Source organism: Micrasema longulum, unplaced genomic scaffold (assembly GCF_059751315.1).
Source record: "Micrasema longulum isolate JH-2025_06_02 unplaced genomic scaffold, ASM5975131v1 h1tg001185l, whole genome shotgun sequence".
Lineage (NCBI taxonomy): Eukaryota > Metazoa > Arthropoda > Insecta > Trichoptera > Brachycentridae > Micrasema > Micrasema longulum.
The window spans coordinates 166,496-190,556 of record NW_028278372.1 but is presented as its reverse complement, the minus strand read 5'-3'; the positions used below and the strand labels follow the sequence as shown (position 1 = coordinate 190,556).

General features: G+C 31.1%; 1 protein-coding gene across 1 annotated transcript in view; it reads left to right on the top strand.

The window, feature by feature from the left end:
• Nucleotides 1–515: 515 nt before the first annotated feature.
• The window catches only part of LOC148276599 (uncharacterized), a 128,847-nt gene continuing 105,301 nt past the window's right edge, over nt 516–24,061 (top strand). Inside the window, exon 1 of the mRNA XM_088234046.1 lies at nt 516–701. Coding sequence (XP_088090172.1) covers nt 516–701 — 186 coding nt within the window. The remainder of the gene's footprint in view (nt 702–24,061) is intronic.

Sequence of the window (24,061 nt, the reverse complement as noted above, 5' to 3'; positions counted from 1 at the left end):
AAGAATATAAAAAAATTATCCATATTCCTTAAAAAAATATGCATAAGTGTATAATTATAAAATAAATTTTTAAAATCCGTAAGTGCAAATACAAAACGGAATGAGGGGGTCAAGACAATAATTTAAAAAATAAATAAGTATTCTAATAATAGACGGCATTAAATAATACACAAAACTGTAATAAATATTATTTTGTTTCAGATGCTCAATATCCAACAATAACAACTGGATTACGCTCAATCAAATATTATATTTTTTTTAAATATTAAATACTTAAAAAATATGAACAGAACTCACGTTTTGTATAAATTATTAAAGATTAATCATACAGTTTCTTTTAATGTAAATAACCACATCAAAATGTGCTATCAAATAAGATTGTGTATTTAAAATACTAATGCTTCAGTAGCTTAAAAAACATTGTTTTAAGTGTTTTAAAATCTGTATTTTTCATACACATTATACTTAAGCTACACGTTCGCGGAGTCTTGCGTTATTTGTCGGATGAGTTCGGAATGAGCGGGTGCAAGGGGGCCACGGTGGCCCGCGGCGAGGGGGCGTGCCACCCCTCCCCCGGGCCGAGGGCCTGCTGCTGGGGGGGCGCGAGGCCGCCAGGGGCGCAGCGCCAGCAACAGTTCTACCACGACAATAGAGGAAAATGCTGTAGAAAGTTACTGAGACATAACGGTTACCCAAATAAGGTAAGAGAGTTACCATTTTGAAAAACGTTTTTATATTTATTTGTTTATTTATTGCGGAAATTACTGGTTTAAAAAAAATACAACCCATAAATATTTCTGAAAATGGTTTTAGAGGAGAAATAAAATATATTTATATGTAATGTGGAATAATAAATTGAGTATTAAAAAGCAGAAATAATCTTTCAACACAATATAGTGCCTATATTGACGATTTATGATAGTTGGAGAATACGGTGTCCACAAAGAGCCTCTCGCATCTCTGTTAGTAGTTAGTTAACAAAATCATTATATAAAAAATACCCAACTCGATTTTCTCATCGTTTTTCCCCTCTGTTTCCATAAACGTTTATATTTTTAAGATAATTAAATATTAAAATTGAATTTTTAAAATAAATTTTACGAAAATAACTAGAACATGCTTTAGATTTACATTTTTTACTTTAAAAAAACTATGTGTTTGTGTTTTTATGATTAACTTCAATAATTTAATTTTTTTGGGCCGTTTCTAAGGAATGTAAATTACTTACTATTATAAAATGTGAAGGAATGAATCTCGATTATTTAAAAATAATAAACTTTGAAATTTTACAAATTTTTACGGAGGAATCAAATAATTTCAGCAGCGAATTGTATGTTGAGCTTAGGTGGAAGATAATTAGGACGAAATTAAGTTATATTTCGTTAAGTCTTACAACTTCTTCGGTTAATTTGAAGGCGAAGTAATAATATTATTGCTATGACAAAATCCTCCGCTTCCCTGCGGTTTGTTTAACCGCCATTAAATTCACCTTATCCCGCAGAACAGCACACTGCGACACTGAATAGCACAGCACAGCATAGCAAAGTGTAGCATAGCACAGCTCCATTAAAGAGTGGATTGTACATAGACTATATACTCATATTAGGAGAGAATAACGCACAGGGAACAGCTCATTTGCCGTATAATTTGGACCATTTCGCTCAATTTGCATTTCAAACGAGTCTCAAGCGCTCTCCGTCTCGCTTATAATACACATTCCTCGCCCTTAATTGTCTCGTTACCTCCCTTTACGGTTTTTTCATCTCATTCTAAACCGTTTCTTGATTTGCGCCTCGTGATTGCAACTGCATGCAGCTGGAGTTTTAATTTGTTGCATGGCATTTTACGTATTTCTTCACTCCATAAGTTCATTCACAATGGCAATAAAAATATGTTTTTGAGATAAACCAAACTTAGTACATAGATTCGCAGGTGCAATTAATGGGTATTTTTAAATATGATTTGAGCAAGGTATTTGAGAAAATCAATTTGATGCGTCATCGAAAATAGGCAATGAATGATTTAATACACTCGTTTTGAAAACATCAAACTCAGTTTAAAATAGAAAATTTATCTAAGTATTTTAAGTTCGCTGAAATACATAGGCCCAGTTAGATTTATATGATTTTTGAAATAATCAGTTTATATTGTATGAAAGCACGTCTTGTTATCAAACAAATCAAATAAACACAACACGTAAAAAATACTTTTTCCATGTGTTATACAACATTTTTACTCTTTTATTATTTGAAACTAATTTTGGATCATGAACATTGACAGTATTTAAATATTGAATCAGATTTTTAAATAAAATAAAAAAATTACAAAAATCATATAGGATAGTACACAGGTAGCTACCACAAAATGTATTTATTTTAGGAATAATTTTTAGAAAAAAAAACGTTTTTTAAAAACAATTTTAGTACAAATAGTAAAGATCGAAATAGTGATTTTGATGTACTTTAACCAGACAAAAGTTGGTTTGAATATTTTTTCCTTCAAGATGAAACTCGTTAAAGAGAATTTCAAATAAAAATGATGACTTTAATATAAATCGTTCAATTAACTTTTATTTTTTTCCAAAGTCTGGCAATCAAGCGCTGTAATGACAGACTGTTACAGTTAAAATTTGCCAACGTGCGTCAAAATGGCGCCAGAGCCTGCGGATAGAACCCTCATTAGAATATTCGTTATTATAACCAATGTACAAAGGGTTGAATCGATGTGGAAAATGAAGGTTCATTAAAATATGAATGTGTGTATACTGAGCATAACATTTACATAGAAAACGTGTCTGATTTAATCTGAATGTGTTTGGCAAGACAATTTTCAAAACTAAGAATGCTTATTAGCTAAAATTAATACCAGGATCAATGGAAAAACTTGGAAAAAACAAGTATTTCTAAAAACAGGGAAAATGACTGAACGAAAAATAATTAAACAATGCAATAAAAAAAAAAAAAACAACGATTGTAAAAATATTTTTTTTTCTACATCAAATTTTAGTGTGTTAAGTGATCACTTGACTTAAACCATCTTTTTCTATCATCTATTTGAATAAAAACATCATGTTATGTAAGGAAAGTTATGTAGAATACACAATAATCATTCACAAAAGTCACCAAACAATGAAGACTTAAGATTGACGTCACAAAAATCAAAGTTTTGCGAAATTCACAAATTTAATGTCCATAAAATTAGTAAAAATATTGTATACAAATTTTATATGAACATTAAGTTAAAAATCTGAAAGAAATTTTAAAAACTTACCTAATCCTCGTTTCGTCTTTCACAAAATTTTGCGTCATCTTGCTTCTAATAGAAATGCAATATTACAATCCTTTTTAGAAAAAAATAGCTTGTTCTTCTTGTTGACTTAAAATTTAAATTAAATGAAAAACTAATGTTTTAATTTATAGACCTTAGTGGTTTTTATTACCATCTGGTATTAGACCACAGCATTAGTATACGACTCAGGACCATCTAATGGAGCTTAATTTTAAAAGTCGTTATGGGTGGATCGTTTTCCAATTCCAGCATTCCATTACTATCTAGTTGTTTCACATTCCGTATTGTCAGACATTCTAAAAAAAAGTGAGAAACTGTATTGGGAAATATTTTTTTACATGATTAAACACAAAATTAAACATTTTGGTAAGTGTTGAGACATTACTTTTACTAGTTTTTTTCTTCATTTTTTATAAAACTTCCATTGATGTAAATACTAACAAAAAACTTTTAAAATAACTTTCTTACTTGGATTTAATTTTTGATCAATTTTCTGTTATGTTTTTTCCTTTCTTTTTTGTACTAGAAAAAAGATAAATAGTAAATTTACAACCCTCAATATAATAAAACTATAATATGGTAACTTTGCTGGTCCATTAGAGTTAAGTCACTTAGTTGTATACTCTAAAACTATGCAATTGTACAGTATGTTTCCTAATTTAAAAAAAAAACATTGACTGACAAAACAAACTAAACAATGATCCTTCCGATAACAGGATATTTTGTTGAGACCAATATTTTTAGTATACTCAAATGTTTTTAAATAACGTCTAGATTTTACTCCATAACCCTAAGTATTACAAAGATTGAATATTTTTAAAAGGAATATTTACATTTGAATTGCAAAAATATTTCAATTTTATGCTGTCTTTCTTTTAGCCGTCAATAACGTGTTTAAACAATGGAAAACAAGTGTTAGAGGGGCATTTGAGCTTTGGACCTTCTAATCCAGAGTCCGAGATATTATTCACAGGACCACAAGCTGTTCATCACAACAGATAATGAAATGTATTTCTAGACATTACAAGGGGCTATAAACTCTTATTGGCTTATGTGTGTTTTAGCGTTTTAGCTCATAAGATTTGTTAATGCCAAGTTTTACATTTTCCTTTCTCTAAAATGGTCGCAATTTCTGTTATAATACGTCAATTAAATTTTGTAATTAACATTTTTCAAATGTTGAAAAAATTATTTGCCCAAATGTAAAGACTTTAGTCATCGTATCAAACTTTTATACCAAAATAATTATCAATGAGCTATTTGCAAGTACGCCGTGGGTGTTTTCCGACGACTTCTGCATCTGTAATTAATTCGATTTGCACCTTGGTTCAGTGGTAGAATAATGTCTATTTGGCACCCCAGCCCGGCCCTCGCTTGGCCCGAGGCCCTGAATACTGAGTACCCGAACCAAACTCAACCGCTGCTTTGTAATTCCAAATTGACACCACTCGAACAGCGAAATGGGATTTGGGATCCGCCATTTGAGGAATTGCCTTTTGCCTATTTATTACTTATTTTCTCAGTCAGGCTGTCAGTGAGAATTCATCACATGGTCAAAAAGTCAATGTGTGGCAAGTAAAATACTGTTGATAAATAACTACTGTAAAACTCCAATTATCCGAATCAATTGGGACCGGACCCCATTCGGATACTAAAAAAATTAGGATAATTGGACTTTTTACGAAAAAGGGGTGAAATTTACTTAATTTCGGTATGTACGTTGAAAATAGGAGAAAAAACTATTTAAATAGAAAAAGAGCTTTTAATTAATTAAATGAAAAGGCAATTCTTTTACATGTTAAGCGTGGAGGAAAGGACAATAGCGCGCTTAGTCAGAATTATTATTTTGCGAATCACAGTACGTTTCCGTCATATTTTTTTTTCCTCATGATTCGGATAGTCAGAGTTTGGATAGTTGGCATTCTACTGTAATTTTTCTTACAACAGAATACTGAATGTTATACATTATGTAATGTGATTATAAACCATGCAATGATAGACTATCAGTCTTTCATACTCCTGGCCTTTCACGTTACAATTCTCAATTTTTTTTTTATCTCTATTAAAGTATGTCTGTTGTAGACTTACTATTGTTTATCATTATTATAATAGGGAAATATCTCATACTACAAATACTGATAAAAATATATGAAATGTGTTCAGAATAATTGATTGTATTTTAAAAATCAATAAAGATATTGTGGAGAAATGTTTTCATAGAAAACTTTAAAAAAGAAATTACAAAAAAAATTGTCACTAGAAAATCGCAACATGTTTGGCATTGATAATTGTGACGTCAAGATGTTCTAGAAACATTTGAAAGGTTATGAACAAAGTTCAAAATCAACATGAATCGTGACGTATAAGGGGCGTGGCCAATGCAATGACTGTCTGCAGGAATTTAAAATTACAAATTTGAAAAAATATACATGGCACTAAGAAGTGGCAAATTTTTTTTTTTGACGACATTATTTTGTAGACCTTTATTTTTTTTTTAAAGTTTAAAAAAAAGTGACATTTCCACATTATTATTTTTCTATCAGCACCCAGTAGTGCACGGCCTTGGTATTTTTATTGCAAAATATCTAAACTATTTTTAGTAAATGGTACTAAATATTTGTAAACAACCACTTACTGACTTTTCTATGTCTACCGGTTTCGAGATGTGCCCGTCTCTTCGTCACAGTTGTTGTGCAAAAATATAAAACCAACACGACATGCATTTTAATAAGCAACCCTTACATGCACCGATTAGGTTATGAAAATATTTTATGTTTTAGGAGAAATAGTTGAAAAAAGAAGGAGGGGGTAAGGAGAGGGTGGGCATTAGTTTAATAAATATAGAGTGACTATTACTATAGAACATCGTATAACGGGCTATATTGAAAGATTGTTTGATTTATTGATCAAAGTAAAATGATTTTTAAAGCTTTTCTTATATAAGATATTTCCATATTATTTACTTTTAAAGATATAAACGCAGGTAAGTGGTAATATAAAAATATTTTATAAAATTTAGTTTAATGTTTGACCACAAAATTCATGCTTTAAATATTAATAAACTATTTTTGTCGCATGGAAGTAAAATGTAATTAGTCTTACACTTCAGGTGACAGTCCTGTAGCGAAAGCACTCCTTTCCGTACGATAACGTTTTAAAGACCGTGGGTTTTCCTATCGGATTCGCTCATACAAAAACAAAAAAAAATGCTAATGAACGAGAATTAACTTTGAATTTCAATTCGATAGTTTTTACTGTTTCATTATCCCTTTCACCGTGAGTTTGCCAACTTGTATGAAAGGCTTTTTGATTTATTTATTAAATATACGGGAAAATGTTATAATTACAAAACTTGTGTAAAGAAACAATTTACAGGATCCGGAACAAAAAGAACATAAAACCATATGGCAAAAACAAACAAGGAAAATAAAATGATGGTTTACAATAATAAAAAAATAAGAACACTATTTACATACAAGACTTCGAGCTAAGCTACGCCAATCATTCTTTATTCCATGCTGTGTATTAATGGTGAAGCGATCTACAAAAAATCAGGGAGATCCAACTCAAATAATTCCAAGTTTTGCGAAGAATTGACTAAATTACATATTCTAAACATCATCATCATAATTACCTTTCCACACTTAATGGTGCATATGTCACTGCATTGGTTCACCAATCGCAGCGTATCTTTTTTTTTTGTCACATGACGGTTAAATGATCAGTCTTACGCTTCAGGTACCAGTCCAGGGACTATGAAATATTCTAGTGTGAAAACACCCTTTTAAATAAATAATTCATATCAACCATGTCGGGAATCGAACTCGAGACCTCTTGCATGGTAGGCAAACGCGCTGACCATTACACCGCGAGGCCGACAATCTAAACATTGGGGCATTAACACTAATGTTGCTATTAGAAGACTTGATAAATATCAAATTTTGACCTTTGGTAACACGGTTAGAAACGTACGAAGAAATTGACTGCAGCTGAGATGGAACAATTATTGCATTACGGGCCTTACTTATTAGATTTCCTTATACCAGGTTTACATTAAGAAATAACTATACCCGATTTAACTATTTACAACTGATAGAAAACAAAACTTTACTCATAAAAATATTCATTACCCGGAATATCAATTCACTGGTTCATGCTTCATTTTTTTAAACAGTCAACACTGATATGTGCGCGTGCGCAGTAACTTTTATAACAACAGCAAACCAACGTCAAAGTCAAATCGAGACTACTGTCAGTGTAATGGAAAACATGGAGAAAACCGTTAAAAAAAGTAAATAAAATTGGGATAAAGAGGAGAAGGTAAAAACGAGTTCTTTAGTTTATTCGTGTTTCTTTTTTTATCACAATTGATTTAAATACAAACAAACCTATACAATTTCAGATATTATAAAACAAATTATTAAAAATCACTTGAAGAAGGTCGTAGGAAACCATTTAAAATTGAAAAAAAGGACTGATAAACTATCTATTTTCATTGCTGAAAAATATTACTTTTGATAGATTGTGTGCTTATTCCAGCGTTATACCACATAATGTTCAGATATAAGTTTCTATTGTCGCTATCTCAGATTTAAACCAAGCTTAACTCTATGCGAGGTTTATAAGTAATATTTTTTGCTTTACCATCATTATTCAACCACTATTCTCAAGCTTAATTTTATACCCGATTTATAAATAAGGCCCTACGTATTTTGAAAACGCATATTAGGTTTATCTCCGTTGTTCGTCGACTTGTGTCGAATATTGTCGTTCTTTCTTATGACCATGTTGCAATCGCCCAAATGGTTAGAAAAACCGTGTTAATTTACTTGTACGAGTTCCACATGATTATTTTATACGAATTTATTGATATCAATTAAGATTATTTTAATCATATTATTAAAAAATACTTTACTCCTGTCCCATTCATTCAAATCACTAAGATATTTATTCTATAATCATAAAACAGGGAAATATCACGTAACAAAAAACAATGTTATTTTTACAAATTTAAATTAATTTAGGGTCTATGAAATACTGCCGAGTAAAAAAATATATTTGATTGTATTTATTAGAAGCACAAAAACTATTTTTTTATTTATAATTTTATATTTCCGCAAAATTGGTTCATTGGGCCACGCTCCTTATACGTAACGGTTCGGTTAAATTTTGAACTTCGTTTGTGATAGTTTAAAGTTAAATAGAATATCGTCATGAATCTTGACGTCACAATAAAACGAAGTTATGCAGAAAGCAGCTAGTCCACAATTTTGAAAAAAAAGATATTGGTGTCATCTGGAGCAATGAGGTCAATTCTATGTTTTGCTTAAAATAGCCAGACCGCTTTCACACAAAAAACGTTAATAATCACTTTTGAAAATAGTGTCGATCACAAAAACGGCATTTCTCAAAATTCAAAAACACCCAAAAAAAACTAGAAGAATATTGCGGTACATTGAGAATCATTAAAACTGGTCAAAAACATTATAAGATTCTTGTTTGTGATACTTAAAAAAACGAATGTATTCATTGTTTATCACTTGTCAAAGTCAAAAACATTTCAACTGTTGTGTAGATTTGATTATTCACTCTTTTCATAAAAGTGCTATTATCTCAGTTGCAGTCTTCTATGGCTGGCTGCTTTCTACATAACTACGTTCAATTGTCACATAATGTTCAGATTGTCAAAATATAATTTACAGGAATACTGTAGCGTAGAACTGCCTTTAAAACAAATATTTCATGTCGACTCTGCCAACATCGAACATAGGAACTCGATCGTAGTAGGCGATCGCGCCAACTGCTACACTTCAGGCAGACTCATATCCACTTGATTTACTTTCGTCCGCCTATTAAAAACGCACCAAAGTGATAAAATATTAGAAATATATGAATAAATACCGTCGAAAACAGTACGGAATAATTTAATATATTGCTCGGCCGATTTCAATTTTACTAAACTCACTCTATCCAAAAATATTTCGAGGACAATAAATAATTAGCAATCAAATTTTAAGTTGGAATATAAATTCTCAGTGGTTGAAATCAGACAAAATATTACTAGGGTTTATTTAGTGAACCATAAAATTGTTCAGAAATGAAGAAGTGTTCGTTTTTCAGCAATTTGTCACGTTTCTCACCATTGAAATTCATTACATGTTCGTTAGCGGCTACCACTGAAAAGTCCTTCTAGAGCCGTTATTTCAGTTCGTTATTTTAAATTGCGTATTTTGCTCATAGAGACTGGACAAAGATAATCCATACACGAAAAATAATAATAAAATAAATGTCTTTATTCACACCTTTTTATATCTCCATCCACACCCGATGGTGTATGGGCCATATGCAGTGTATTCTCAGAGTATTTTTTTTTTTAGATAAGCCCTTAAGCTCCATTGCATAGAATAAAAGCGTTTCAAATTGTAGGTTTAGTTTTTAGTTTAATAACAAACATATAATGGATGGTTTCGGTTTACGCTCGCAATTTTGAACGCAAGTACCTACGGCCCGTTGTATTGCTGTAATCTGTAGCTAACCTCGTAGTCAATAATCGAAGAATAGTTTATTTTCCGTATGGGCAACTCTATAAGGTTATTACTCTAAGAGTGTAGTAGGTAAGGTGATTAGTTTTAATCTTCAGATACCGGTTCATGTACAATGAAACAAATACTTCATATTGAACTTACCAAGAGTAGAATCCGGGACTTCTAACAAGGTAGGCGAATACGCCAACCACTAGACTAATAGGCGGACTTAACCGCTTTTTGATTATTTTTTTGGAGTTTTTACCTGAGAAAAGCCATGCAGTCGAAAACACTCGTCCTGGGTTCTGATTCTATTTTACACAGATAACTATATTTTTCATCCGCCTGGACACGAACAAAATATATTTCTTTAACAAACATTACCATTGTTGCATAATAAATGTAAACAACGAATGTCTTAAACGAGTAGTAAAATTTATATCTGGGAAGCATGTTTTTAAGAGATGGAAGAATAGCAAAAGATGTTAAAAGGAGAGTGGATCCGAGCAACAAAATTAGTATAGTATTAGATAGAGTAATTGCCAATAAAAATATGTCAATAAAAGCTAAAGTAGCAGTGCACAACGGAGTTTTAGTCCCGTTAGTTTTAGTATAGAAGTGTTACATGGAACTGGCAGAGGAAGGATGAAAGCCGAGTGAACGTGGTTGAAATGCGATCTCTTAGATGAATGTGTGGAAAAATCAATGTATGACAGTGTTGCGAATGATGAAATCTGAGTCAGATTTAATTGATAAGATTAATAAAGGGTCTCTGAGATGGTTAAGTTAAGTAGATCGAATGGATGACGAAGAATGGTAAACAGGTATATATGTCAGAAATGAACGGTAACGTGGGACTAGGACGACCAAATAAGACGTGGCATGAACAGATAAATCAAAATCTTAAGTCTGGTCATATCAAAAGCAGGCAGAACCGAAGGGCATGTATGACAAGATGTATGAATGTGGAAGAAGCTAGAAATGTATGCCAGGATAGAAGTGTATGGCGGTCCATTCTCTCTGCTTACTTCTATGGGAAAATGGCGTGACGGTAGTAGTAGTTAGAATCAATACCAATGAGATCACCAATACCCTGTAATGCGTCATTGTACCTACATATTTTTGTTACGCGGAAAAAACGAAGTTGCTGACTGTTGCGCTGGTAGGAATTAATACGAAAGTTTTATTTTTAAATTTTATTTTCATGTTCCAACTTGTTCGAAAATTTCGTGTTAAGTCAGGACTCTAAAATACGGTTTTTCAGGGCCAGACCGCGTAACTTCAGAGGAACATTCTTTACGGTAAGCATAAAAAAAATCTTAATAAAATTTTTCCAAAAAGTCATCTTTTCTTTTTTTTAAATATTTTTTTTTAAATCTTAAAATAGAGTCAATCTTTAATTTCTTGGACAAGCATCCCTTCTGCAAGCCCCTACTCCTCTTCAACAAAAAAAATTGAGATTAAATCGTATTTGACCAACGAAGCGATACGCACCAAACGCGGACAAGTGAGGCGGCTGGGTAGGAGAGGGGTTTGGGTTTTTTGGAGGGACTGCTTGTCCGAGAAAATAAAGATTTACTTCGTTTTGATATTTTTTTTTTTTTATGTCTTTTTGGAAAAATTTTCGGTCTGGCCCTGGAAAACCGTGTTTACCAAAATCAAAACATTTATTAATATTATGGCACATTAATATACAAAATACCAAATAGAAATTTATGCATATAAAAAAATTAGAATTTATAAATTATATCATAATACATGGTGTAATTAAGTTAATATCACGTATCTAAAATCTTAGTTTAATTCTTAAGTAATTTCATTGTATATTTTGGTAATGAATTTTAATAAAAATAAAATAATTCTATTAAATAAAAGTAATATGGTAAAATCTTTAATTTATTAATTATTTAAACACATTAATAAATAATGTTATGCTTCAATAAGCAATTGTTAAAACACATATTTACAAATAATATATTAAATGTAATTATTATTCGTGGTGTAATGGTCAGCGCGTTAGCATACCATGCGAGACGTCTCGGGTTCGATTCCCGACATGGTTGATATAAATTATTTATATTAAAGGGTGTTTTCACATCCAGAATACTTCATAGTCCCTGGACTAGTACCTGAAGCGTAAGACTGATGATGATTATTATTATTAAAAAAATATAACATGATCAGGATCCGCTGTAAAATCCGAATTCATCTACCTTGGAAGTTAAATGGAATAGCCGCTTAAGAAGCGAGATTGATTAATAGCTTGTTTACTCACTAAGCAAAACTAGTGCACAAAAAAATACCCAAAATTATAAAATCGATCGAGATATGAATCTCCGAAAGCAACTAGCTGTGCTATGTGTGGGGCATCTAATTGTATGGATTTGAAACATGGTACATTAGTTAAAAAGGGAGCATCGTCTAGAAGTGAGATGTGTTCTTTCAGAAGAGTATCTTCAGTAGACACTGTCCCTACACATTTTTTTTTGCTCATAACAATAACTTTTTTTTTTTGACAAAAATCGAGTAACTTTATTTATTTTAAATTTCATGAACTGTGATTTTTAATTTAATTTAACTCTACTGCTTTTATTTCCCTTTTCATTGTGAATTTAAAAGATTATTTGGAGTTATAAAAAAAGTGAAATATCATAAAACTGAAAAACGCAATATAAATTTATTTAATTTAAGTAAATTCCTACTAAATTTTATAAGATTCAATGTACTTAATGTTCACGAAATTATTTATTGAGTTTATTTGAATACTGCTATTTGATTCGATTTATTTATTTTTCCGTAAAATGTGTCACATTTTCTTAGGATCTATGAAATATTCAGCTAGAGAGATTACTTCAAGCGAAATCCTTTGTGAGACGAATGTCCTTGAATTATTAATAAGGACTTGAAGCGACTTATTGTCCTTTATCAAGTCACGTTCTACCAATTACTTTTCTCTCGTTCAGTTAGTCCACTGCGCGATTTCTTCGTCCTAATGGTAGAACTGAATTTTTAATAACTCACTCATTGTATGCCAATTAAGTATTATTAAACGCCACAAATGAAGCAAATGATATAAAAAAGAAAACAAAACATTATTTGTAAAGGTAGAGGTCAGTGCTATTCAAGCTTTTGACGTCACTGCGACCTGTTATGATCGATTATGACAGGTCCCCGTAAAAAGTTCTCACCTTCTAGGCCTAGGTTGATAAAGAGCCTAGCTACTGTCTGGAATGCAAGAGTTTACATTTTGCTGAATTCAAGCCCTCCAAGCCCCTTCCAAGCCCAGATCCGTAAAGTATCAGGCTATTAGGTAGAGGAAGAGCTCTTTAATATCCTAACGTTAAACCAGTGGTCCCCCTTTAGGCTCCTTTTATGATGTAAAGCATCACATTCACATATAATGTGTATGGGTGTAGAATGTACATCTACACTGCAGAACCTACATCTAGAAGTTTCAGGAAGGTTTATTCTAGCAAGGTGTTTGTTGAATCTGCAGTGCCCTGGGCGGGCTCTAGTGATAACCCTCACTTGAATTCGGCTGAGCTTTATTAGCACGAAAGCAAACCTTTGCGAGTACCCTTTTATAAGTTCCTTCGCATGGTGCTGACCAGGTACTTTTTGCCATAACGCTCTGCTTCCTGACCCATGACCTAAACTCGTTATGAGGAGCACATTTAGGCAACCCACAGAAGGCTTTGGGTCTATTGGGGCTGTCTCAGCTCCCAACCTTTCCAATTCATCAGCTGCCTTGTTACAGTCGATGTTTGAGGGTCCAGGTACCCAAATTAATGTCACACTGTTACACTCACCGACACAACTAAGCGCTCGTAGGCATTCCAAAGTTAATTTAGAATTGATTTCAACAGAGTTTAGTGCTTTTAGAGCAGCCTGACTGTCTGAGAGAATATAAATTCTTTTGATTTTGTATTGTCTGCGCAGGTTTTCATGTGCGCAAGCATAGATATCATGGAGTTCTATTTGGAAGACAGTAGGATAGAATCAGTACAAAACTCCCGATTTGAATTCAAGTACGCCGTGTTGTGTCGTTTGAAAGTGTGGAAATACTACCGGGATCAATAAGAAACAGGGTGGGATCATATTTCATGTACAATTTAACTATTTTTCCACCTGTCAAATTATCAAAGAAAACAAAATAGACATTGTGTTAGTGTTGCAAGGGTTTTTAATTTTTTTTCGCTACCTTGCCCATAATTATATTATTTAACATGACATAAAAACATCGCTTCGTGTAAAATGAAATTTGTTTCATTTTTTAAGATCAAAGTTCATTAATTAAATTATGCTTATTAAATGACCCTTCCTTATCTACTCTGTTGTGTCAATCAATGTTTCCGGATGTACAATAAAATTTTAGAGAACTTAAAAAAATATATAATTATCTTACATTTGTGTTGTGATTATATTTTTCGCGATCTGGCAACATTACGCGGTGACTTCACACAAGCGCGCGGTGAAAGGGGAGGGGGGGTTTTGGACACAGTTCGATGTATTCAAATATGATTCTACGCTCCTTCTGGAATATTCTTAATTCTATGAATGCAATGCATTGTTTGTGCGGAGAATACTCGGCAATCTTACAATTCTAGTTTAAGACCCGTGAAATTTATATTTTTGTTCGAGATTAATATTACTCCGCCGGCGCCGATGATATTTGTTTGATGCTGCCAATGGCGTAAGACTAGGTAAAAATGAGAAAAACATTCACTGTTTAATGTAAGTTTACTTAAACCAGAAACGTTTCAAACATTACGTCACTTCATAAAACGAATGTGAATTAATTAGAATAATTTCAAATTTTCACTGCTGTCAGTTCAGAGAAGCACTTCAGAGTGAGTGCGAACTGCGAACCAGCCATTCCTGTTCAACCAACCATTCCTGTTCAACCAACCCGCCGTTTCTGTTCAACCATTGAATCCTATTCTTCAGAAAAGTTTTTAATTACGCCTCTCTGATTAGCATTACAAAGCTGTGCTGGAATTTCCAGTGGGGAATTCCACAAAATCGGTATTAACGTCGTTCACTTTCAATGAGATGAGTTTTATAATTCCACGCGGAAGATGTGCCTTGCAACTTGACGGCATTTATCTGTAGGTGCAGAGAATCCAAATTTATTATAAAATTGTATTTAACGAGCTGACATAGTTAAAATCTGCATAAATGTGTTATCTGCATCCGTATTATGGTATATGTACATAAATATATACATATGTATGTAATATAAAATGTTATTAGATAAAATGTCTATCTTATCAAGTTACATTAGTAGGTGTTTTAACAGCTTTATATCTTGAGCCATCAGTACATTCAGTTTATACATAAACTAAATATCGACTCTGGGGTGAAAGAAGTTACCTACCGCCATGTAACAACTTTACAAGAATATCCAGTGACCGGTTTCATCGCTTTCGCGACATCTTTGAGACTGGTATCTTTATTAAGGAGTTCAATGTATTTGTACAAAACAAAGGCAAGGATAGATAATTCAAAGTTATTTGAAAGTAAATTAAATAAAATTATTTTTATCTTAAGGGTCATTATCAAAAATTTTTCGGGTTAACTAATGAGTGGATATAATGCTATTTTAGTGAGTTTAAGTATTTTATTTTATTTTTAGTGTCCCATCCATCGTGAGTGTGATTTTTATAAATTATGATTTTCGAAAAACAAAGGGGAAAAAGTCATAAGTAAAAATATATTACAATGGGTAAAGTAATGGTATAACGCGACGTGGAATTCATTAAGTAATTCCACGTCGCGTTTATTATTTGATCTAATAATATAATAAATTCTAATGAACTTCCATCAAGAATTTTCACTTACAAACTTAAATAATTTAACTTTACAAGAGTTTTTTTTGTTTTTTTGTTTTTTACAAATAATTTATTTAAACATTTAAAACGCTAGATTCTATATTAAAAAAAACATATAAAAGCTTTAATTGGCTCTTTTGTAAGTTGCTTGGTAACTCTTTCTTTTCTTGTGTCGACATCATATATTACTTTTTATTTATTTTACATTATACATCTATATCTAAACATTCATATTGGTCATTCACGCTGTGTTTTTATCTTAAGCTAGGGTTTCCTAGGACAGCGGTGCCCGTATTTTAACGGCCGTAGTGAACGGTGATGCAGTGGACAGCCGTCGTAAAGGTGACTAGAGTGTGGTTTTCTAGGAAAACGGTGTTATCAACACCATTTAACACCGTTTTCCTAGGAAACCACTCTCTATTCACCTTTACGACGGCTGTCCACTGCATCACCGTTCACTACGGCCGTTAAAATACGGGCACCGCTGTCCTAGGAAACCTTAGCTTTACAGTGATGGTAAATTAATGCTCAGTTTTCGTCCAATTTTCTGTCGTACTAACGTGGACGGCAGCAGTTTGGTTGACCGAGGCATGGAGGCGGAATAAACGTTACTTTCGGGTGGTTTCTGCGGTAACTCGAACTTTCTTGGCAATACGTCACCTACGTTGAATTATGTATGCAGTAACCCACTCTCCGCTGTCCATTATTAAAGTTACCACAAACAAAAACGTGGTGAGATCAGCTTAAGGATTTAAAAATAATCAAATACAATAGAAAGGATTCTATTAAGTTCGCAATAAATACATATCGCATATCCGATAAATTTAAAGAATAACTAAAAAAAAAAAAAAAAATATTTGGGTATACTGAATAAAAAATGCATATCGCATATCCGATAAATTTAAAGAATAACTAAAAAAAACTGATTTTTTAATTAAGTATACTGAATAAATTGTAAAAGGAACGAGTAAGTTCAGTGGTTTCCTAATTTTTTATTTTTTATTTTTTTTATTGTATTACTATCGCTCTGATTTTTTACAGTTTTGTAGTATTGAAATTACTCCGCTTGTGACGTCACTAGTTGTTATCGGCGAGTTGTCCTGCCATGTAAAAAGAGAATCCCGTACGTATGAAAACACGCTAAACGTGCATTCCTGGAAACCGGAAATATGTCAAAACATATAATTAAGTAGTTTTTTTTTCATATATTTTTGGGTCGTACAATTTAATGCTTTTATTTTTACGACGGTTTTTTATATCCTATTTCCTTAGGCACTGAAATTCCTCATTCTAAGTATATGATTTACCCGCTTGATTGCTGTATGACCCACTTACACGTATTTCAGCGCCTCTGTTTTCAAAAAGAGAATTCTCTAGCATGTTGCCTGCTAGTAAGGAATAACACAAAAAATGCATTTGCTTAACAATGCTATTATATTTAATGCTATTAATAATTATTTTGAGCCAAACTTTAAATTTTAGATATTTAAAAAAATAAATAAATTTTAAAGTACTTTTCGCTAGCGTAAAAACTAAATATAATAAAATACCACGCTGAAAATATACTTAAAGGCATCATTTATAAACATCTAAATACTAATTTATTTGTAACGGCGGATAAAGAATACAGTTTTAAATGTGAAATAGAATTATAATCTTGGACGAGTGCTTTTGACTCAATGGCTACTCTTAGGTATGTGAGGATCTGAATAAGTTTATGTACTGGTTAGGTAATAACTCATTAACAATAAATACAAATAAGACTTAATATATGATAAAAAACAAAAAAACAAACGCCCTATAAAACTTAACCTAATAATTAAAGATGAGCAAATTAAACAAACAGAAAATGTAAAGTACTTGGGTTTGGAAGTGGATAAAAAATTAGCGTGAACAAGAAATTTCAAAGCAGTTATAAAAAAAACTGGGTCCAAGTATTGGGCTAATGAGAAGAACAGAATTCTTTGATAAAAGTACACAATTAATGATATACAAGGCTTTTATACTTCCACACTTTGCATACGGATTAATAATATGGTCGCAATGTAGTAAACAAATGCTAGATTCAATACAAAGAACAATGAATAAAGCACTTAAAGTATCATTTAATTTTAATAAAAATACTAAAACCAAAGATTTATATAGAATAACCAAAATGCTTAATCTAGAGTAATTAATCTGCACAGAAAAAATATAAATTATATTTAAGATGAAAAAGAATAAAATAAAGACAAATATTAAATTTAATTTTAACTACAACATACGTAAAATAAATACAAGAGCATCAAATAATTTAACTTGCGAACAACATAGGACCAACGGAACAGGAAACAGTGTTTTGTATACAGCAATAAATTTTTACAATTCACTTTCTAATGACCTAAAAAATATACAAAACATATACGTACTTAAAAAAACACAAAAAAAAACAGTTCTTACTGCCCGTGTGACGAGTGATATGTGATGTTATTTTATCGACTTTTTATTTGAACTATTGTGTTATTGTGTTATCGGTCGGGTTGTGGTCCCGTGGCTAGTGTCTCGGACTCACGGACCAAAGGTCCGTGGTTCGAATCCTACTCTACCCCAACTTGATTCCATTTTCTAATAGTGAGTTATTTACAACTCGTTGAAAATGGCCCTCAAAATTAAATATTTGGGTAAATCATAAGAACGCAAATATTTCTTTTCTTTTAAAAAAAATAAAAAAATATAATATATAATATCCCCGCATACCAGCATTTTTGCTGATTGTAAGTATTTTGTACAAATAAAATATGTTATGTTAACTTTATAAACTTTGTATTTTGTCATAAATACATAAATCATAGGTAAAAACCCTAAAAAAGATAACTGAATGGAGAAAAATCCACCTTGTAGCGCAGTAGTTGTACTGTTCACTCACCATGCTTGAGGCCCTTGGTTCAATTCCTGGGTTTTACATTGGAATCTTTCACTGACTCCGATTTGACACCTAACGTGTAAGACTGATCTGACTTACCTTCCACATCACAATCGAGATATGTTGAATGTACTTTTACAATACTTGTGCACTATTAGGTGTTGATTAGAATTTGATGATGATAATGAATTAGGTACTAAATTTAGCACGTCACGTCTGTAGACTGGTCGGAATGAGATAAAAACATAAGTTTAATAACATTTAAGTGAGATTGCTGGACATTATGTGAATGAACTTGAGAAACAAATTCATTACATGTTTTTTACTCTGAAACATTTTTTTTATTCATTCAGAATTACACTTGTTTATAAATTCATGAAGCTATTGTGGCTTCTTAAACTGTGTTTGTGTTAAGCCATAATTATTTACAAGAATAAAAATTACTAAGTAAAATAAATTAAATTAAAATAACACACAATTAAATTACAAAAGCACAAATGAAAACATTGGTCAAGCGTATAAAAAAGTGTATATATATTTTTATAAGACTTAGAAATATCATCAAAATTGAATAATTGAAAGCGGTGTATTATTCCATCGTATAATTTTTACTCCAATATGGTATTTTTGGTTGGGGAGGTTCGTACACAAGTATTATAAACTCAGTAAAAATATTACAAAGATAAATAATAAAAGGGATTTAAAAAAAATTATCAACATTCCCAACAAGAAAACTATTTTAAAAATTTAATGTTCCATCAATTTGACAAAATATATTAAAACAATTTTTCAAATCCATAAAGAGCATTAAAAACAATCTGTGCATTAAGTTATTCACGTAGACATCAATTTAATATTATTATAACAAAACTTTATACAAAACATTTTTAAAAAGCCATGTAGAGTAAACCTAGGTATTGTCGGCACCTTCTCGGTAATTGGCACTCTCTTATTCAAACAAAAAAAAAATGATTCTAAATTTTAGTTTTGAAAACGGAGTACTTACATTTATCAAGTTTAATTATATTCTTGAATACTGGCCACAATTAATCGTTGTTATTATATTGGTATTCCTATTTAAAACCATATATCAATCTGCCCTACTAAAATGTGCGAGAAATCGAGAGTTTTTAAATATTTATTTAAGGATAGAGCTGTGTTAAATTTAATTTTCAGCGAGGTTAGTACAAAATTTAATTATATTATGGTTACCAGTGATTGAATACATGTTTATTAAGCTAGTTTTTAAATGTGACTATTTTGCTAAAAAAATATCTTTTTTAATGGGTGCCGAATATACGAAGATTTTTTTACAAAATCAGAGATTGGCACTGTGCCAATAACTTACATGTTGTAGTATTATTGGTTAATATTTGAATTATTGGCACATGCCAATCAGTATTTTACATGCATTTATGAGATTTTGTTTGTTTATTTTTTCGGCAAATAAAGTAAATTATTTTAGCATTTAGTACGAAAAGGATTGGCTTATATAAGCAATACTTAGAATTTTTTTTCAATACAATTTTTTGAATAGAAAGTGCGTTGCTACGAGTATCTTCGTCTGTTTATGGTTGAGTTATGCTTTGTCTTTTTGTAATAATATTAAATCCATTCAATAATAATTATATAAAAAAAAACGACTTTCGTATTTTTTTCCATATACACGAAAATTTAAATGGTGCTAATAACAGACAAAATTGCTGTGCCAATTGATAACCAGAGGGGCCGATAAATTACTAAAACAGTATGTTTTCAGTCGTCTTTACTTGTCTTAAAAAAATTAAAGATCCTCTGAATAAGAACATTTGTTGATGCCAAAAAAAGGTTTACATTCAAAGGATGATTATTTGAATTATAAATAAATACTGACTAAATCAATTCGCTTTAAGTGCCAATCATTGGTGGTTTTACCACATATCAGAAAATTAATTAATATAAAAATTTGCCTGACGAATAAAAATTATCAATGTCTTTTCAAAATTCAAGCTAAAGGTAAAAATATGTGTATATCAACCACATCAACCTTCTTAATTAAATGTTGCTTTTTAATTTTTATGTTTTTTATTTTAAAATTAATGAAATATTGAATTTTTTTTGTTAAGCAACTAGAAAATCTTATTTTATAATTAAATTAAAATATTTTATATATTTTTTGGATGTCTATTAAGTGTTCCGTTGTTGAAAAATTTTCGAAATGCATATTGATAAAAAAAAATTATGAAAATCTACGGATCAATGCATAAGTAATTGTATTTTAAATTAATAAATTATTATTTATATTTAGTTTCTCTTATAAGGAAATTAAACATCATTTGAATAAGAAATGTAGACGTGGGTATTAATTTCACATGACTCACCCCTGAAGCTATCAAAAATCTTATGTTTTATTCAATGAATATATTTTCATATTCCAAATGAGCTTTGCTCTGCGAAAGACAACTTAAAAGTCATGGCTTCCAAGTAGTAAAATCGAATATTCTTGAAATTTCAGAAAAGAACACAAGGTTAATAAAATAAAACATTGATATTCCTATTAAAATTCTAATCGCGAGTTTGATTATTTTTTTGTTAATGGAGAAAATCCACTTTGAATCGAGTTCACGCAAATGTTACGAGTTCAATTGATATTGATAACTAATGTTAGTAAATATAAATATATAACCACTTACCGACTTTTATGTCTTCCGGTTTTGAGACGTATCCGTCTCTTCATCAGAACACTCACTACACCAACATGCAAATACTAAAATACACTTTCACCTTTACCATCATCGTATTATGTATAGTATTTACGAAAAAATATAAAAGTTATATGTAGAGTTAAAGGGAATGCAAACACCATCGTGTCCGAACATGCAATAAAAAAATAGGTTAATAATATTCAGTGGTGTTTTAGAAAATATGTGATTGTGGAGGGTTGAGAAAGGGAGGGGATAAGTGGTTGAAAGTCAAACGATTGGTGAATTTTAAAATCAAAAAGTGGGGTTTATTGAAATGATATTTGATTATTAACAAGCGGTATTAAGGAAATCATCTCCATGTTGCTTAATTTAAGTTTTTTTTAGTATTCGAATATAAATTTTAACTCTTGTATCCTTATTAAACTCGTGATTTGAATAAATGATTTGATAATTTATATTTATTTGTATGGTTTTAGTCCGCACACGAAATATTTAAGAATCTATGAGTGTTTAATTATTAAGAATATTATAAAATATTTAACAAAATTTAATTGACTAAGTTGGTTCTTAAACACCAACCCAAAAAATTATTTATTATAAATTTATTTACTCAACAAAAACAACACTGAAGATATTATTGGTTTAAATCCAATAAGAATTTATACAATTCTTTAATGATCGTCTTTTTTATTTATGTTTTTATTTTTTTACATAACACAACAACCATAATATAAATAGGTCAAAAAAATAAATTTACTGAAAGACTTTTACAGATCAAAATTTAGGAGCAAAAAGAGGTAAATGTGTTTAATAAATCATTCAGAAATGTCGAAATGTCGATCGCGGCTGATATCGGTTTTTCTTTCAAAATGATACGCGTTCGTTTTGCAATTTGGGTCTCGTACATAATAGAAAACCTGGTACCTTACCTCTCCACAAACAATGTGCTCCTGGGAGCTGAGATTGCAATCCTAGGCTTGAAAAGTAGAGTCCCATTTCTGACTGACGAATGAAGGCTCCACCTTGATTGAAAAAGGATGAAGCAACATGAAAGAGATTGAAAAGGCATGGAACGTCACCCTGAGCGAACATTTAAGGGTTAAATAACAATATCTTGGTAAAGTCAACCTGTGCTCATTTGAATATAGAGAAGTCAGATGTCGTACCATACTGGAATGTGACAAATTTATAATAGGAGAAATGAGTCATGGTAAAGAACAGAGCTCGGTAAATATATTATTATCATCATCATCATCATCGTCGGCCTCGTGGTGTAATGGTCAGCGCATTTGCCTACCATGAAAGAGGTCTCGGGTTCGATTCCCGACATGGTTGATATGAAATATTATTTAAAAAGGTGCTTTTACACTTGAATATTTCATAGTCCTTGGACTGGTACCAGAAGCGTAAGACTGATCACCTTACCTTCATGTAACAAAAATGATCAAGATATGCTGCGATTGGTGTATCAATGCAGTGCCCTATGCACTATTAGGTACGAAAAGGGAATGATAATGATACGAGTATATATTATACGTTAACACAATTTATATGGTTTATAATCGATTTACTCCTTAAATGTTGAATTTCATAAAATTAGATTTTAATTGAATTTAACTGAACTGCTTTCATCGCTTCTTTTACTATGAGTTTGGAAAATTGTATGGAGACTTTATGTCGGGTTTTGTCAATCTTCTTTATGACTACTCGTATATTGTTATAACACAAATAGTTGCAAAAGCTTTTTTTACTGATATTAAATTCAGTTACCAAAATCTGTGATTGAAATATTGTAGTATGCAACTATTTTTTAAATCAAGTTTTTATGTCAACCGTTTCAGAAATCGAACCAGGAACTTTTTGCGTGGTAGAAAAATGCGCCAATTACTGCATGACAAAATGGAATTAAATTTTACTTAAAAACAATATTGAAAAAAAAAACGTATTTTTAAATAAATATTTCATGTCAACTACGTTTAACAATTTAACCTGAAACCTCTTGCATGGTCGACAAACGCGCTGACCATTTGACCACGAGGCGGGAATACTACAGAGGTATTAAAAATGTTAACTTGGTCTCGTTAATGTGACGGATACTACCTGATACACCATTATGTTGCATTTCCTGTAACAATACTAGCGGAAAATGGTCTAACCAAATCACTTAACCCACATTGGGTGCATTCCCCACAGTGTAGGGTTGACCACAGGGACGTGAGATTGACAGGTCAGACCTACCACGAGGGTTGATGTTCATCCCCCAAGCCATACAGCCTCCATATTCATACACCCCGCACGTAGAAGGGTTGATAATGACAAACCGAATTCAATCATTCAACCGTCAGGTTCGATTAATCAATACCTCTCTAATATTTCAGCACTTGTTCTGAGTGCTGATCAGTATTTTTCACTTGTTTTGATTTATCACTTCCTTTTGTTACTAAAATTGATATATTATATTTAAGTTTTGAACCATCTTTATGTTTTTTAATTGAAACAATGATACTACGGATGCCTTGATTCAAAACTTACACTGAATTATATTTTGTCAATGTTTTTTTTATCGAAATATTTTGCGAGATATTTCGTGCATTTAGGTATTTTTTGTAATTCATATAATGAAATCTTTACAGATTTTATTAAAATTATTTAGATAACTGAATTTAATCTGTTGTATATTTAATTTTAGTTAGAACAAATCCCTTATAAAAAACACTTTGAATATTTTCAAAAATGACAAATTATAATTTTAATATTAAAATCGAATACTGATTTCAGTCTATTTTATTTTACCAAAACTGGTCATATAGTTTATTATATTTTTAAACACAA